At 37.4% G+C, this 19,190-nt stretch overlaps 2 protein-coding genes across 2 annotated transcripts; one reads left to right on the forward strand and one right to left on the reverse strand.

Moving 5' to 3' along the window:
• Positions 1-431: 431 nt before the first annotated feature.
• On the forward strand, positions 432-3,938 carry LOC106416471 (fatty acyl-CoA reductase 1-like). Its single transcript, XM_013857366.3, has 10 exons — positions 432-588; positions 1,275-1,378; positions 1,700-1,905; positions 1,990-2,090; positions 2,177-2,369; positions 2,454-2,615; positions 2,739-2,820; positions 3,014-3,283; positions 3,359-3,486; positions 3,629-3,938. The coding sequence occupies exons 1-10, from the start codon at positions 513-515 to the stop codon at positions 3,783-3,785; spliced, it is 1,479 nt and encodes a 492-aa protein (XP_013712820.2). The 5' UTR covers positions 432-512; the 3' UTR covers positions 3,786-3,938.
• A 12,360-nt stretch (positions 3,939-16,298) lies between these two features.
• Positions 16,299-18,839, reverse strand: LOC106384659 (probable WRKY transcription factor 38). The gene is made up of 3 exons (XM_013824599.3): positions 17,435-18,839; positions 17,111-17,233; positions 16,299-17,012 (listed from the first exon to the last, which is right to left on the reverse strand). Exons 1-3 carry the CDS (start codon positions 17,695-17,697, stop codon positions 16,544-16,546), a joined length of 855 nt encoding a protein of 284 aa, XP_013680053.2. The 5' UTR covers positions 17,698-18,839; the 3' UTR covers positions 16,299-16,543.
• Positions 18,840-19,190: the final 351 nt, after the last annotated feature.

The following is a 19,190-nucleotide window of genomic DNA, read 5'->3' on the forward strand; positions in this document are numbered from 1 at the left end:
AAAAAGAGTTTTGGACATGTGGTTGACCTGATCCCTTAACGTCCGATATAACGTTGTACTACGAAACATGTTACATGTCTCACGTATATGAGATGCTTTTTCTATATTCTAAACATATTTTATTTAATGAAACTGAAATTTAGTAGTATTAATTAGTAATCGTTTCTCATTGTCCAACTAAGCCCAATACCAAAAGTAATAAATGATTTCAACAGGAGGACTCTGATAGTGAGATAATGAACCGGCATGTAGTTGCGTTTCTTAAATGGTGAGAGGTCATATTTATTATTCTGAAAAACATTTATTTTTAGTAATTATAATTTCTTCCCATATTTTCTGTAATTAATGGGTAAGGTGGTAGATGAAGAAGTTGTAAATACGATGGACAACAATAAGGATATGTTTAAAAGTCTATATATATAGTAACATTGACTCCAAAGGCTTTTAAGTCACCCAATACAATCAAGTTTTGTGTTTTGTATTAAGTTGGTTGAAGCATATCTTATTTCAATATGGAATCAAACTGTGTTCAATTTCTGGGGAACAAGACGATTCTCATCACTGGTGCTCCTGGTTTTCTTGCCAAAGGTACGTTCTTTCTACATGTTGGTTCACTTCGAGTCTGGTTTTTACTACTATAAGTTTTTTTGTTGTTTAAAAATGTAATGAAAATTTCGTAATTGATTATATGCTTCATATTACCTCTGCAGCTATTATATATAGGTTCTAATGATTTAAACCTCATTCCGCGTATTATTGGTTCTGTATTTTATGATTGCCATCAATATAAATTTCTTGTAGTAGTGTATATATATAAATGTTTCGTTGATCTTACAAACCAATAGATAATATACATGCCAGTAATTATGTTTCCTTCGTTTAAGTTGATATATGAGAGTAATAATGACAAATTTTGTAAGATATAGTGAGAACAATAGTGACAAGTTGATATATTTCCATTTCAGTTCTTGTCATACAATAGATTTTTGTGGCCCATATATATTTAATTTTTAAAATCTTAGTACTTACTTTATTATAAAATTTGTTGCAACGGTGAAATATGTATGCTTCATAAGGGGTGTTAATTTTATTATAAAGTAATATTTAGTGTAGGAAATCAATTATATACAAAACTGGCGTTTAAAAGAGTGGATTTTTAGCTGTACTTACTTATATTTTTTCCTTTTTTGAAAAGTACTTGACTTGCATTGGAAGTATACATTTGCAGTTTACTACGCACAAGAGTTACTTAATATATCGTTTTTTTCGCTTAGTTCTGGTAGAGAAAATTCTGAGGTTGCAACCAAATGTGAAGAAGATGTACCTTCTGTTGAGAGCTGCCGACACTAAAGCAGCCATGCAACGGTTACGTAGCGAGGTATAGCATAAATTAAATCCATTAACCAAAAAACTTCTTTACATAATAACAAATAGAGGTGGTGTCCATTGGTGTTTAAAGAAAAAAAGAGGTGGTCCATTAATTAACTTAATGATATTAACATGATGATAAGAGCTTTATAGTTTTTAGTTTCTTGTAATTTTAAAATTTAAGCAACTCTGCAACACAAAGTGTAAAACAGTTTTTTGGTTGAATTAATTGAAAATTCTTTCAAAAAAAAATATTAACAATATATTTGCTTTAAAAGCCTTTTTTAAAAAAAACAATATATTTGCTTTATTTAACGAATGATACAAACAGGTTGTGGAGATAAACCTTTTTAAGGTGTTGAGGAATGATCTTGGTGAAGAAAATCTGAATGACTTGGTTCGTGAAAAAATCGTGCCGGTTCCCGGTGATATATCTATCCATAATCTGGGAGTAAAAGACTCTGATCTCTTACAACGTATGTGGAGTGAGATTGATATCGTTATCAACATCGCAGCCACCACTAATTTCGATGAAAGGTATTTACCCAAACTTGTGATTCTTGACGAATATACAGAAAATTAACATTATATTCTTTTTAATGTTCTTAATAAAAATTACAGATATGATATCGGTCTTGGCATCAATACATTTGGAGCTCTCAATGTTCTCAACTTTGCCAAGAAGTGCGTTAAAGGACAATTACTTCTCCATGTCTCAACCGGTAAGCTATAATGTTTCTCATACAAACCCACCATATATATATGTACCAACTACCAACTGTGGCTTACCTACACTTACATTTTTTAGCATATGTTTGCGGCGAAAACTCGGGATTGTTCCTAGAGAAACCATTCACGATGGGACAGACTCTCAGCGGAGATACTAAGCTAGACATCAATGTAGAATTCGAGCTGATGAAACAGAAACTAAAAGAGCTCCAGCATCAAGATTTTTCTGAACAAGAGATCTCACAGTCGATGAAAGATCTTGGAATGGCAAGGTTTGCCGCCTAATCATGCCCTATATGTTCTTAAGCTATAGTTTGATCATCCGCTAATTCTTGAATCAAACGATATTTATATAGGGCAAAGGTTCATGGATGGCCAAATACATATGTATTCACCAAAGCAATGGGAGAGATGCTAGTGGGGAAGTATAGAGAAAATTTGCCACTTGTCATCGTACGTCCAACAATGATTACTAGTACTCTCGCCGAACCATTTCCTGGTTGGATTGAAGGACTGAGGTGAGTACCGGTCAATAACTTTTTTTTATCTTCTGTTATAAATAGAATTAAGTATACCACAAGTTATTTAATGTGTGTACTAAAGATACATATTTAATTTATTTATTATTTCTGTATGTGCAGAACTATAGATAGTGTGATTGTTGCATATGGCAAAGGAAGGCTTAAATGTTTTCTTGCGGATCCAAACACAGTCTTTGACCTTGTAAGTCCAATACAAATCCTATCATTAAAGTCTGAGGATAAAAAAAATGTCTTTGAGTCACAAGTCTAATCATAAGTTTACACTTAAACAGTTTATATCATATTAAATATCACATTACTTCTTTAAAGTTAAGTACATAAACCTCTTAATCATATATTTTTAATGGATCGGAACATACAATGTCATTTTGCAGATACCAGCAGACATGGTGGTCAACGCGATGATCGCAACCGCAACAGCTCATTCAGGAGAAACCGGGATCCAGACCATATATCATGTCGGTTCTTCTTTTCAAAATCCAGTCACGTTTGGACAACTCCACGAGACCGCGGCTCGTTACTTTACAAAGAAACCTCTTGTTGCTCGCAATGGCTCCCCAATCATAGTAACCAAAGGAACACTTTTATCCACGATGGGTCAATTCAGCCTCTACATCACTCTCCGTTACAAGCTTCCTCTACTGGTACTTTTAAAAACGGTATTATCAACTATGATTTTTCCATGAAGCTTGTTTCTCATTTGTTCTTTTCATTTTCAGATACTTCGATTGATGAATATAATTTACCCATGGAGTCAAGGAGATAAATACAATGACGACAGCCGCAAAATCAAGCTAGCTATGCGTCTCGTTGACCTTTACCAGCCTTACTTACTCTTCAAGGGCATGTATGTATATTAAGCTTATGTCAAACTTAAGATTAAGGATAAAGAACAAACATGTTTGTTAATTAAATCTTGTCATATATTTATGTCGCCATCACAGCTTAGTTAATTAAATCTTGACATTATATTTTCTTGTTTTGTGCAGATTTGATGATTTAAATACCGAAAGCCTGCGAAGGAGAAGACAGAGCATCAAAGAGTTAGATGGATCGTTCGAGTTCGACCCCAAGTCCATTAACTGGGACGATTATATGGAAAACACACACATTCCTGGCCTCATCACCCATGTTCTTAAACAATAAATATTATAGTATATATATCTTATTATATAAGTAATTATATGCTTGAATACTAGTAAAATCCTATTGTGAAATACTGAAATGAATTGGAATCCCGTGTGTAATATCAATATATTATATCTTTTTTTATCATTATATAATATCAACGCATCATAATGCTAGTGTCACTATAACTTAATTCTATTTGCTTGTATTCATGAACTATTAATGACATCTACAAATATGCAATTTTCATTGGCTTGCAAGTGATAATCATCTAGAGTCCACGAAGGAATGAGACTTTGAATCAAATTATGAATATGATATTCAGTCGTGTTAGATGTCTTCTTTTCTTGGCCATCTTTTGTCACATAACAGCTCCAGTCCCCCTTACCAGGAAACAAAATCCGAACATAAAATCTATAATCAGTTTTAAAAGAATCAAAACCTTAAATTCTTGCATATAAATGTCAATAGTACTCTGAGTCTTTGCCTGCAGAGAAAATAATGACAAAATAGACTCACTGTGCTACCGACTTGTTGTCAACTGGCTACCAATTTATTATGTTATTTATTTCACCAAAATGTGAACCATATATGGCTATAAGTCTATATAATTTACGATTAAAATAGCTAGAACCACCACGTCCACATATACGAGCCAGCTAAATGTCATAGAGGGCAAATCATAGCCTTGTCAGTTGAATTTAGTTCGAAACGCAAGTGGCTACTGGCTATATGTTTCTTAGGTATTAAATTCCGTTTCTAAAGATAAACTATTTACACAACAATTTTGTATCGTTCTATTGAATGCTGCTCACTTTGAGAAAAGATTAGTGAGCTTTTCATACAATAAATGATTGTTGAGCCTTTTTACGTCTTTGTGTCCTTGTAGGATTACCGCTGATCATACATTCCATAACAAAGTTGGCCTTGGCCAGGCACCTCCATTGTGATAAGACCAATGGTGGCATGTCTGCTACAAGCTCTGTCCATTTTGCTTCGACCAAATAAAGAATTGCATGTGACTGATCATTACTAGTTTTAAGCGATTACATAATTAGCCATAAAATTTATTTTAAATATATAGTCTAAGGAAGCAAACTATTTTCTCCCAGGCGATCTTTTCGAGACGGTTTGGTAAAGAGAGTTTGACTTTCACACGGTTTTGCTTTTCCCCGGTTTATTGCCTTTTTAGTCATGTTTACTAAACAGGCTTTTGTCTGACCTCTCCACCAACACGGTTCCTTTTCCCCTTTTAGAAGTTTTTTCAAAATCACATACCACCTCTGGTTTTCGCTCCGACGACTTTCCACGGCGGAGGCCGCCTAGGCCCTGCCTCGGCCCACCACTACTCCTTCTCGTAGGGAATTCAAACTGTTGATGGGAGAAGACAAAGTTAGGCTCGCAAGAAAGGCCTAAACGAGGGTAGAGTCGACAGTTACTCCTCTACCACAACGTCATCACGCTTCAGGCCCCTACAGCCACATACCGACCACCGTCCCCGGCACAAGCCTATAACGTGGATACGCCGACGACCTCTATATCTCCGCTTAAGCTCACACGAACTACTACAGGCTACTACATAGTAACCATACTTGCTTCAGACCCAAGTCACTTGCGCCCGTCTGCAAATGGCTAGGAGATACACATCTGAAGAGAAAGGCAAAGCTGTTGCCCACAAATCCACTGGACCTCCGCGTCTCAGGATGCGCGCACCGGAGTTCGACCCTACAGACCTGATTAAGGAAAATATGCTGACACTGGTGGGTAGATTGACGAATCCAAAAGAACAGAGGATGAGAGCCGTTCTCTCATACCTAGCGAGGAAATGGAACCTGGTGGAACAGGCTTCAGGGTCAGATCTAGGTAATGGGTGTTTCCAATTCCGCTTCAAGAAGGAGGAAGACCTCCGCGACGCCCTCAACAACAGACCGTATCAATTTGGGCGCTGGATGATTATAGTTCAACGATGGGAACCAATAATCTCTCAAAGTTTTCCATCGCAAATCCCGTTCTGGATATCATTAAGAGGAATCCCGCTTCACTACTGGCACGAAAAGGTGGTGCGCAACATAGGCCTCGAATTAGGGGAGCTTGATACTTATGAAGTGACGAAAACTACAGCTCGAGTCAGGGTAGTAGTAGATGGACTGAAACCATTGATAATGGAGGCTGCAATGGACTACGAGTCCGGAGAAGAGAGCATTATAGCACTGGAATATGAAAACTTGGGTAATCACTGCTCTAACTGCTATCGACTCTCACATCTACAGTCACAGTGCCCAGAGAGAACTATTGCATATCCCAACTCAACAGAGGACACTGCTCCAGTACAAAGAAAGATGCAGAGATCTCCTACACCGCCTCAACAAACTGCCTGGGAAGCAAGAGGCCAGACCACTGGTTACAACATGCCATACCAGCAACGGTTGGATCGACACGGGAGACCTTTTGGAAGCAGAATCTCCTCTGCGGCTCCCCATCCGCCAGGACCGCGAAACAAGATTACACCAAGTTCTTCCCACCAGAACAACACACAAAAGGCTCGAACGCAGATGGACCACAGAAACAACGAGGACTACGAATCACCGTCTTATACGAGGCGTAGAACAGCTAACCATACTGCCAGACATGGAGAGGGATACCTCGCAGAACGTAAGGAGAACTCCCCAGTCTTACAGTGGAGAGCCAAATCACCAGTGGTAAACCATGAAGTGACGCCGCCTAGCTCTCCGTTCCAGCCTCCTAGACGCTCGGTTGGACGAAACTTGGAAGCTGGAGACTTCCCACCAGCGAGTGATTTACCCTCCAGAGAAGAGGTGATGGAAGAAATTAGAGAAGCTACTCTACAATATATAAGTTGCCCTGATCCGATGGAAAGTGCAGCAAGGAAGCAACGTGTACTGCAGAGTGAGATGAATGGAGATGTGGAAGAGGCAGCTACTCGTATCTTACAAGCCTCAACTACAGCTGCACTGGCGAGAACAGAGACATTACAAGCATCAGAGCTTCCCATCCATAGCAATCAGGTGAACTTGCAAGCTGAAACCTCAGCTTTGCCAACAAAAAAGCGGGGACGCCCCCCAACGGTTAAAGGGAGAAAAACCATGATCAGAGCTAGCCCGAAAACGTTTTCAGGTATGGGATCAAAAAAGAGAAACATAGCTCGTCTACATGCTTCACCAGGGACAGCATCTCGTTCTGGCACAAGACGGACAACCCAGCAGGTTGCATCATCTGCGTCGGCTACTGCACCACCGGTAGTGCTAATCCCAGCAAGCTCGAGGACTACGACGGATTTTCCTCGGCAAACTCCCGCTCTTCCTTAGCAATATTGAGTTGGAACTGTCGTGGGTTGGGGAACCCCATGACAGTCCAACATATTAGGGAGCTCCGACGACAAGCTTCCCTAGATGTAATCTTCCTCATGGAGACCAAGAATTCAGATTCCTACGTGCTTAAAGAACTTGATTTTATGGACGCGGATCATCGTTTCCTAGTTCCCCCGGAGAGGCCGAGTAGCGGAGGACTCGCCCTCTTTTGGAAACAAGATATAAATCTCCAGATCTTATCTTCATCCAAGAATGTAATAGATACCATGATTACCCACAAGGGAGCTACTGTATTTGCAACCTTTGTATATGGGGAACCGGAAGTGCCTAATAGAAGTGTTATTTGGGATTCTCTGATCGATCTTTCACTAAATAGAAATGAAGCATGGTTATTAACGGGTGACTTCAATGAAATCGTGGATAACAGTGAAAAATCAGGAGGTCCGGAAAGAGCAGAAGGAACTTTTGGAGCCTTCCGAGATATGCTTGCTCGCTGTGACTTATTTGACCTTAAACACTCCGGTAACAGCCTATCTTGGAGAGGAAAACGACACAGCCACATGGTATATTGCAGGCTCGACAGAACTGTTGTTAATCCGGCTTGGTCTGATAGATTCCCAACAGGGAGGTGTCAATACCTTAACTTCGAAAGCTCGGACCATAGACCGTTGATTACAGTCTTTGATTCAGCAAAACGCCAGAAAGGACGCCTCTTCCGCTATGACCGTCGACTCCGGGATAATGTAGAGCTGAAGAAACTTATAACCGAAGTCTGGAACGGTAATACCGAAGCTCCAGTAAATACACGTCTCGCCAGGTGTAGAAGAGCCATCTCATCTTGGACTCGAGAACAGCACGTTAATAGCAAGGAGGAAATAAGCAGGCTAAAACAATGTCTAGAAGTGGCGATGACTGATCCACAAGGTGAGGAAACCCTTATTACAGCTCTCAACTCGAAGCTACGGATCGCATATAAAGCTGAAGAGGATTTTTGGCGACAAAGAAGTAGGATTATGTGGCTGTCCTTAGGGGACAAAAACTCTGGCTACTTCCATGCTATAGCTAAAGGTCGACGTGCTCGCAACCGCTTGACAGTAATAGAAGATGAAGACGGCACAGCATACTACGAAGAAGATCAGATTGCGCATCAAATTGGTATTTACTTCTCGAACATCTACTCATCAGACATAACAAGCGAGAATGTTTCAGCCACAAGAGACATTGTAGCATCAGCCATTGCACCTAGGATATCTGCCTCGCGCAATGAAGAGATTGTAGGGATACCCGATGCAGCTGAGGTTAAAAATGCCTTGTTTCTCATCCATCCGGATAAAGCATCAGGTCCAGATGGTTTCTCGGCAAGCTTCTTCCACTCCAACTGGAGCACTGTCGGACCGGCTCTGATCCTCGAAATCCAGAATTTCTTCAGAACTGGTTATATGATGCCGGAGTCAAACACTACTCATGTCCGGCTTATACCAAAACTGACGGGAGCTAAACTGGTCTCGGAATATAGGCCGATAGCCTTGTGTAATGTACTCTACAAGGTGATCACGAAAATCCTCTCACTCCGGCTCAAACCTATACTCCAAGACATCATCTCGGAAACCCAATCGGCCTTTGTACCCGGGAGAGCTATTTCCGACAATATCCTTATCACTCATGAGATCCTCCATACACTCAAGATGTCTGAAGCTGAAATCCATTGCTCTATGGCGGTTAAGACGGACATGAGCAAAGCTTATGATAGGCTGGAATGGCATTTTATTGAGACTGTTTTGGAACGATTTGGTTTTGCGAGCTCTTTTGTAAACCTGGTTATGCAGTGTGTGAGCTCAGTATCGTATTCATTCCTCGTCAATGATACAGCACACGGCAGAATACTCCCCTCTCGTGGAATACGACAAGGAGATCCGTTATCGCCTTACATCTTCATACTGTGTGGAGAAGTGTTATCCGGACTGTGTAGACGAGTTCAACGCAGTGGCCATTTGTCGGGTCTGAGAGTGGCCATCCCGGCTCCACGCATAAACCATCTGTTGTTTGCCGACGATACCATGTTTTTCTTGGACACGGACGACAGGAGCTGTTCCTCACTGATGGAGATTCTACACCAGTACAAGATATCCTCTGGTCAGCTTATCAACACCGCCAAATCCTCAATTTCCTTCTCAGCAAAGACCCCGCAGGTAATACGGGAACGTGTTAAATCACACCTCGGGATTGCACAGGAAGGAGGAGTAGGTAAATATCTAGGACTCCCGGAACATTTCGGTCGACGAAAAAAAGACCTATTCACAAGCATTGTCGACCAGATCAAACTGAAGGCAGCTGGCTGGGCATCGAGACAACTCTCTCCTGCCGGGAAACTAGTTATGTTGAAAGCGGTGTTGACTGCTAAACCATCATTTGCTATGTCATGCTTCCAATTACCGATGAGTTTGTGTAGTCGGATCCAGTCAGCCTTTACGAGATTTTGGTGGGATGCTGCTCCGGATAAAAAGAAAATGTGTTGGGTGGCTTGGGACAAGATCACGGCACCTAAAGCACAGGGAGGCTTAGGAGTAAGAGACATTCAAGCCTTTAATGCGGCTCTCCTTGCTAAGCAGGCATGGAGGATAGTAACGAAACCAGAGTGCTTATTATCAAAAGTTCTACGGGGGAAGTATTGCAACAAAAACCCTTTCCTTCAAGCGGAGGCACCGAAAGCCGCTTCCCATGGCTGGAGAAGCATTTTAGTAGGAAGAGACCTACTGATAACAAATCTGAGCAAAGCCATTGGAGATGGAGAAAGCACAAGAGTATGGAAAGATCCATGGTTGAGTATGGAGGTTCCGTCGAGACCCGTCGGCCCCATGCAGGAAATACACCAAGATCTCTTCGTCGCAGACCTCATGTATAGAGGAACGAGGGAATGGAATATCCCTAAGATACAGAGCATCCTACCCCAACATGCAGCAGAGATCCTACGCATAAAGCCAAGTATCACAGGAGCGGAGGACTCTTATGTATGGCTTGCATCCAAGTCAGGTATGTATTCAGCTAAATCTGGCTATTATGTGGCAACAACACGGGAGACAATCGAGCCCACAGTGAACCAGGCGTACTACAAGGCGGTATGGAAATGCAAAACTTCACCGAAGCTGCACCTCTTCCTGTGGAAAATAGCCCAGGGAGCACTGGCCCTAGGAGAGAACTTAGCAAAACGAGGACTGATGGCCAACTTAATGTGTCGGCATTGTGGAGAAATCGAAACCGCTGATCATATCTTCCTACATTGCCAGTTTACTAGACAGATATGGAACCTGCAGATTTGGTCATCGACTTTTAATCCAGCGGAGTGTACCTCATTTAGTGAAGCCTTCTTAGACTCCGTATCATTGACTCTACTACCGCCGTGGGGTCTGACAGGATCCATCTTTCCATGGGTTGTATGGGGGATTTGGACAGCAAGGAACTACCTGATCTTCGAAAACAGGACATGGACGCCATTGGAGATTTTTACCAAAGCGGTAAGCAATGCTAAAGAATGGCATCAGGCTCAGATAACGACCACACAACCTCGCACTGCTATCTCACTTAGCATGATCCCACCCGTACAAACCACAAGTCTGCTATGCTATACTGATGCAGCGTGGAATCATACAACTTTTAAAGCGGGATGTGGGTGGATCTTCATCACTCAGCAGGACGAGCATCTACATCAGGGTACGGCTACTTTCGATTACACCTCGTCTGCACTAGTAGCTGAAGCGTTAGCTATTAGATCGGCTCTTCTCAGCGCCCTCGAAGCTGGATTCACAAGAATCTGTATCAAAACAGATTGTCAAGCACTTGTTGCTATCATCAACTCGAAGAATCACCCGAAGGATCTCTACGGAATCTCACGGGACATCGAGCACCTATCCCTCTCCTTTGATTGTATTGTCTTTTCTTATGTACCAAGAAACTCAAACTCTTTGGCTGATTCACTTGCTAAATCAGCTCTGTACTTGGCTTCCACCAACTATTCTTAGTTGGGCTGCAGACTTTTAATTTATATGATGTGTTGTGTTCAAAAAAAAAAAAGCGATTACATAATTAATTAATAGACCAAAAGTTCCCCAAAGAAAAGAATCTGAAGTTCATGTTAGCTTGCTGAATATTTCCAATCAAATGTCCTCCACTGTTGGGCATAAAGTCCACTAACCACGAAGGGATCTGATATGGATAAATGTTGAACTTATTAACCGCGTCATAACAGTTCTCCTCGGTCTGGTATCTGTAAATGCATTTTCCATATGCTCTCAGTAATAATATAAATCCACTACAAGCCTGTAATTTCAAAACATATGGAACGTGACATACTGACATCAAAGTTAACATGATACCAGAACAGATCTGTATGTCCTTTTCACATGGTTGAAAAATATAAACTTCTCTTACCATAATCAACCGGAGCAACATGTCCAATTACTTGTTGTCTTTACAACTATGATAAGAAAATTTCTATCACCTGTAACTGGAGGATGTAAAGAATTAAATTGTGGACAACGACATACTCATTCTTTCAGTAGAAAGGCCATCCCGGAGGGAATGAAATCACGAATGAAGACCTGATCATAGTTCAGTACACTGGTAGAGTTAGGGTCGTTAGCAGAGATAGTTCCAATAGGACTGCCACAGTAGTAAACCATGGATTGCCTCAACAGATCCCAAGCTGCATCATATATAGATTTTGTTCCAGCTGATTGTACGTTACCATTAGATGAAAGAGTTCCATTAACAGGTAGAGGCAAATCATCCAAGTCACTTTTCAACTCACTGCTGCTCAACATCATTTTTGTGACATTTGCATCTCGTGGAAACCAAAGTTTTAGCCTTTAGACCATAGTTTTGACTGTGAAATGAAATTCCCTTCTTATGTGGGTTTGTACACCTTATATGTAAAATATACTCAAGAGTAATGGAACATACTTTACATGATCATCTTCAGAGCTGCATATTTCGAAACATCTAATTATAGGATTATACTACTAGAGCTCAGAAAAGAGAAGATTTTTAATACCTAAAACATTCATCTTCAAAAGACTAATTAATCTAAACTCAACAGAGTTTCAGTAAAGCTTCAAATCAAAGTCGACAAATCACAAGTAAATATAAAATTTTATTCAATGTGTTTATGTTTACAAGCAACCCCTCACACTCCTTGTGGAGGACGGAAATAACTATAAGCTGCAAAGAAGACCTGCAAAGCTGCAAACATAAGAAGCAACAAGGCTGCAAAAGATGACACAAATGTCCATGGACTAAAAATAAACTAAAAATATATATTTTAATTATTATGCGTAATGTCATAATAAAAAATACATAATACATGGAAAAAATAAAATATACATTATATTATTTATAGAAAACAAAAGTATATTTCTAAAAAAATAAAAAATGGTTTATGTTTTTTAATGGGAACCCAAATGTTGTAATTAATTCTGTCCAACGCGTATCAAACCCGACCAATGAAAGACTAGTAGCATTTTCTTTACCACTAGCCAACTCGATATCGAAAAAATAAAAATGATATTTGTTAAATAAAAACAAATATTCGCGTGATATTTACATTTACAGTTATATAAATCATTTTACTTTTACTATTTGTGGAATTATGTAACAACAATATATGTATTATGTGATGTATTTTTTTGTTACCATTTTATTATAATTTGTATAGATTATATAATGGTGTAAAAAATATTTAGTTACATTAACAAAAAAAACACCCGCCCGAAAACTTTCTTCTTTTAAGTATTATTCCTTTTTGGTAATATCCTAACAAGTGAGTGGTAGAAGAGTGGAAGCTGCATGGAGTCAACTCTGAAGTTTAAAATTGGTTTGGAGCTATGTTACGTCGAGGAGCTACTCCGTTGAGATATTGAAGACATAGTTGATTTATCCTGTTTATTTCTATGCTCTGAATTATATATATTTGTTCAAGTTATGATGATTAGTTGATTCGGTTGGTCAATCACATCGATACATTAGAACTTTGTAATCATGTCTTCTTCTTAAGTACGTACTTTCCTAACGACTTGACTCTAGAAAAAGGACAAAGGCAATTACGTGGAGCCAACTCTGTTCTTAGGCAAGTCATGTTTTGAGAAAAAAAAAAAGAATATAAACTATAAAGTAATACCAGCCCCCACGCTTATAATACGCTGCTAAAACTTAAGTAATTTCACATCTTATTGAAGATCAAAGAAGCATCTTCAAGAAAACAATGCATTTTCTCTCTAAATATTTCACTTAAGTTGGACAAGCAATCCATCTACACCCCGTGGAAAATGTCGACAGGATTTATGATATTTCTGAAAAACATATGTTTTTATTTGTTATGTTTTTTTGTTTTTTGGTTTTTCAAAATCATATGTTTTAGGAAAAAGCAGAGTAAGAAACAAGACAAACCTGCAACAAGAACGGAATTGCATGAGCCGGATAGAGTTGAAGTTGAAGTTTTTGAGTTACAGGCTGATAATGGACAGAAAAACAAATCTTCTTCGTCGATAAAACAAGAAGATTTCAACAAAGTAAAAAAGTTTTCTTTGAGAGGAGGGACAACGACTACGACTACGGGGCAGTAAAGAAGAGAAGAAGGGAGCGGCTTTTGCAGATGGTCTTCTTTTTTTCCTTTATCTCTGGAATAAGCTTTCAGTGCTCATAGGCCCTGGATATTTATCTGCGTTTGCGTTTATAACTAATGCGTTTTTTTTGTCTAAATAAACCCAAATTTAAACACTTTGTTTGCATTTTTTAAAAGTACTTGATGAATAATTCCAAAAGTTTTCCAAAAAAAAAGATATTTATTTTCTAGAAAAAAACACTCGTAGCAAAAATTGCGTTTCAAGCAATCGAGACCACAAACTTGTGTTCCGGCTACATAAGCTACCATAAGTTTCCACTGCGGGTACTTTGGTCACACGTTTGTAGTAGACTAGTAGTACCTGAAAGTAGAAGTGAAACCTCATAGAAACACTGGTGAAGAAGATGAGATTTCTTTATTTCTTTTCTGTTAAAAAGTTTTACAATCGCATAGGTATAGTATTTATACAAAAGAGGTAAAAAATAAAAAATTGCTGACGGCATGTGTCTTTAGTCAAGCCGCGCGCATCTAGTGAATCAAAGGCTCGGAATCGATTTGTTATCTTGGCCGGATAAGTCAACTTTCCATGTATATATATATATTTTTTTTTTTTTTAACAGGAGGTTCAAAGGTGACCCGTAATCCGCACGTGGTTTCCGTTTATCCAAAGGCCCGTAATCCGCACATGGCCGGATAAGTCAACTTTCCATGTATATTAACCGGATATATCAATGGAGAGTTGAATTACAGATATTGTCTACTCTAAATCAACCCTCAAAAAGTCAAAGAACACACTTTCAAGTTAGGGTAATACCGTGCAAACAGCCAAAAGCTTATTTCTGCTTTTCATATACGAAAGTTCTATAAGCATCTTCAACATCCTTGTTTGACTCTGTAGAATTTACATTTACATACATTGTCAACCAACTGGGCAGTTGTTTAATCGAACCCAAAATGAATTTGTATCCAAAATAGGTTTTATACAGAGAAAATATATTCGAACTCGATCCGAACATAAATAAAACCCGAATAGGATCTAAAAGGATGAACAAAACACGAACAATTTGAACCAAACCCGATAGACGCATCCTAGTCTACCTATCTGGTGTCAGTGCCCAGCTGAAAATCGGTAGGTCAAATTTTCTCTATGGAACTGATTAGCTCTTGAAATTAGTCGGACGACTTCCTCTATAGTACTACATTTGGGTCTATCTATAATATTCTACTTCCTTTGTGTACAACTTTATATCTCTAGGCAGATGGTACCATAGTTAGCAATCATATAATATTATACCCTAATACTGTCCGCATCACTTACGATTTGTTGTATTGTATCATTTGAAGACGAGGTTTGCTGGGCCGACAGAAATATGTAGGGGAATTAAGAGTGGTTGGAACTAGAAGTGGACGTGACAAACTTTTGATCAGCCTTTGTTTTGTCTAAATAACCATATATAGCTCCACCATATCCACGTTAGAGCATGTACAATGGTGGATTATAGCAAATCTTTAGCTATAATCCTTAGCACTTTATCATTAAACAAACATTAAAAAATGGTGCACGGTTAGTAAGGATTAAAAGGATAAAGTCATTAATGTGTTGGCGCTGTCTCATTGGTTTGAGATTATTAATTTTTTTTTAAACTCTAACCATGATTCTTAAACCTGATTAGTAATTTTATTTTTAACTCTAACCATGATTCTTAAACCTGATTAGTAATTTTTTTTAACTCTAACCATGATTCTTAAATCTGATTAGTAATTCTTTTTAAACTCTAACCATGATTCTTAAACCTGCTTAGTAATTTTATTTTTAACTCTAACCATGATTCTTAAACCTGATTAGTAATTTTTTTTAACTCTAACCATGATTCTTAAACCTGATTAGTAATTTTTTTAACTCTAACTATGATTCTTAAACCTGATTAGTAATTTTTTTTAACTCTAACCATGATTCTTAAACCTGATTAGTATTTTTTTTTAACTCTAACCATGATTCTTAAACCTGATTAGTAATTTTTTTTAACTCTAACCATGATTCTTAAACCTGATTAGTAATTTTTTTAACTCTAACCATGATTCTTAAACCTGATAAGTAATTTTTTTCAAATTTCAAATTAAAAAAAATCCCTTAGAACTCCATTTCGGAATACACCATTGGAGCTACATTTATGATTAGAGTTATTAACTATTCAAAAAAAAAATATATTATTTAAATGCTAAGGATTCCAATGGTGGGTTACACCATTGGAGTTGCTCTAACATCTCTCTTTCCTTTAGGCTTTAGGATAAAATTTGCTTTTCTACTTAGTCAAGTTTTTGTTTATCTAATAATTCTAATGTGTATTATCTAACTAGTCTAATTTCCCTCTACGTATGCAGAAGTAGAAAATACGCAAAGGCATAAACGTTGGATCTAGAGAGAATAGTTCCAAATAAATGTACATATATATATATATATATATATATATCAATAAGTTTAGACGAACTTATCACTTGAAAAAAGGAATAAACGATCATGACATGCTGAAAATTTCCTTTAATCAAGCAAATCGGCCAAGGAAAATATTGCGGATAAGACTAAAAAAGTTCCAACTATTTCATAAACCGGAGCACTCGTAAACTTAACCGAGTTCACACCCAACATTAACCCAACGTTGTTACTATTACATTGTCTCTACTCTCTAGCAAATAATTTTGTTACAAACCCCTTTCAAATAATCTACTTATGCTCGCTAGAAACTAATCAGTAACAAAAATACTCGCAATCCTCAAATATTATTACTCGTAAAAAGGAAATTCTTTAACGTTCGTAGCTGAAAAATCTAACGCAGTCAAAAGTCATACAAATCATAACGATCCCATAAATCTAAGTCTTCCACTAGCAAATCTGAATCAAACATGTCAATTTCACTGCCAGATGACGACGGAGTATAAGAACCTGATGGTGATGACTGATGATTCTCTTTAATCACAGTTTGACAATCTTTATCATTACCGGTTATCCCACGGCACTGATCCATAGTTTCCTCTTTGATGATACCTTTTTCATCCTTAACCGATACAGATAAACCGATCGTCTCCTGATCGAGATCTTGTCCGAACCGGATCATTCGGGAATTTTCCAAATTATCTACCGGATCTCCAATGGTAGTAAAACCGGCATCTTGGTTTTGGTTGATTCTGCAAGTGTGGTGGCCAAAGTAAGTGGTTCGGTAAACTGGAGGATTGTCTTTGATCTTCTGTTCATGCTTTTTTGCTCCACATGCATAATCTATGTTGTATGAACATCTATAGTAGCTCCTGTATTAACATTTAATGCATAAACCAGTTAGTATCATAGATTGGAATAAACATTGATTACGATTAAACAAATATGATTAGACTATTTTTGATATTACCTTTGATGTTTAGATTGTTTAATAGTCTTTTGGCCATATTTCCTCCAAAGAAACCCATCGTAGTAGTTCGGATCCGGTGAATCGTGCCTCCAATTCTCACTTGAATTTGTACTATTATTCTTTCTGAAAATATGGTGGTATCAAAAAATTAGCATAAAAATGATCAAATATCACATCTCTTAGCTAATTCACACCCTAATCTATATGATGACATTGAGTTTATAATAAAACTACTTTTCAACAAAATATAAAAAACAGACTTTTCTTTGAACATTTTTTTGTAAGCAAGGAAACATTTGAACATCATATGTTAACTATTTATACCTTTTCTTGGAGTGGCTTCTCTGGTGAAGAGGAGGAGGATAATCCCTTGAAGATAAATCAGAAAATACATCATCCTCGGATTTTGATTTATCAGAAAAGATTGAGATGGCATCGGAAAAACAATGGACGATCGATTTAGTAAGATCATAGTTAGAAACCGATCTTGCGTCAGCCACTGGATGGTCAAGCTGCAGCTTCAACCGCTTGGCACAGCTATGGCCATAAAGGATAGCTTGTACTGCCTTTTCGTGGGAGGTATTCATAAGATTGTCGAGTAGAGTGTTCTTGTTTTAGCCGTTTTCTCTCAAGTCTCTTCTCTATGCTATAAATTCTGAATGGATAGGGAGATAATATATATAGGGTAAATGCCAAGTGGTGCTCACATATTACCAGATGAGGGAAGGGAAACGAAAAATATTGATTAGAAAGTATTAGGAAAATACAACATGATATAGTTTAACCATATATATGCAATAGAACTAAATTGACTTTACCAATTATAGACCAAGTTTTATATTCCTAATCAAGCCATTTATATACACTAGGGTGTAATTTAATGTTAAACTAGATTTTGATCCGCTTTTAAAAAAAACGGATATATTTTCTATTTTATATTTTTTTTTTAAATTTAATTTTTATATTTATATTTTTTAATCATATTTGTGTTTTTTTATATAATATTTCTTTTTAATGATTAATAAAAAGTTTTAATAATTGTATTTGGACCACATCTATATGGCTATATCAATAGATCACATTGTTGTTTTAATCGAATAGTACGATTTATGTTTTTTAAAACACCACCAATTGTGAGGTAAAGGAAAATTAGGTGTTGACTTTAGCAAATGATCTTTCATGTAATAGAAAACAAAATTATGTTTTATATAATTTTTCATTTTGATTACACTAGTCTTATTAGTTGTCTACTAGAATACTTAATGGTTAGTCATGTGTGAACGACAGGAGAGGAGGCAAGTGGCTGTTTCCGTCGGACTTCGACGTTAGCAACACATGACGTAGTAGGTGCTGACTCCAGCACGATGACGTCGAAAACAACAACAACTAATCGGCGTGGAATTCCCTGGTTGGCTAGCTAATGATATTATCCAGTAATTAATACAGTATCTTTCAAAAGAAATTAAGTAGTAAGACTCCTAGTAAATGGTAAATCTCAAACATTTTATTATTTTTATTTTAAGGAAATAAAATCATAAAATATACTACTTTAACAGACATTTAATCATTTAGAATATTTTAATTAAGTAAATACCTGCAAACAACAAACCCTCCAAAGTATACAATCAGATTATATTTAACTGGTGTCATTCCAAATTTTACAATGCTAACTCCATATATTTTCACTCTAGTTAGCCTAACACAATTATACAATTTTTGAAAAAAATTATCCGTTATAGAAAAAGTTAGATCAATCATAGGAAAACCAGTGTTATGTAAGTTTGTAACGTTTAAAAAAATATTTCTTTAACTTTCCTTGAATTTATATATATTAATTAAATTTATAAGTATTTAAATAAAAATTTCTTAAATTTTGTTTTTACTATCAATTAATGGCAAGCTCAATTTCTTACAATAAAATCTATTTAAAAAAATAATTACAATAAAATCTATCACCTTTAACTTGAGGGTGTAAAGAATGAAGTTCCGGACAATGTCATACTCTCCTTAAAAAAGAAAGGCGATCCCCGGAGGGAATGAAGTCACGAATAAAGACCGGATTCATAATTGAGTACACTGG

This window comes from Brassica napus, chromosome A2, assembly GCF_020379485.1.
Source record: "Brassica napus cultivar Da-Ae chromosome A2, Da-Ae, whole genome shotgun sequence".
NCBI classification, from domain to species: Eukaryota; Viridiplantae; Streptophyta; class Magnoliopsida; order Brassicales; family Brassicaceae; genus Brassica; species Brassica napus.

Coding starts and splice junctions, on each gene's coding strand:
- LOC106384659 (XM_013824599.3), bottom strand. CDS start 17,697: ATGAATACCTCCCACGAAAAGGCAGTACAAGCTATCCTTTATGGCCAT. Junction 17,234..17,434: donor AGAAGCCACTCCAAGAAAAG/GTATAAATAGTT, acceptor CCATATTTTCAG/AAAGAATAATAGTACAAATT. Junction 17,013..17,110: donor AAACAATCTAAACATCAAAG/GTAATATCAAAA, acceptor ATGTTAATACAG/GAGCTACTATAGATGTTCAT.
- LOC106416471 (XM_013857366.3), top strand. CDS start 513: ATGGAATCAAACTGTGTTCAATTTCTGGGGAACAAGACGATTCTCATC. Junction 2,821..3,013: donor CAAACACAGTCTTTGACCTT/GTAAGTCCAATA, acceptor GTCATTTTGCAG/ATACCAGCAGACATGGTGGT. Junction 3,487..3,628: donor TACTTACTCTTCAAGGGCAT/GTATGTATATTA, acceptor TGTTTTGTGCAG/ATTTGATGATTTAAATACCG.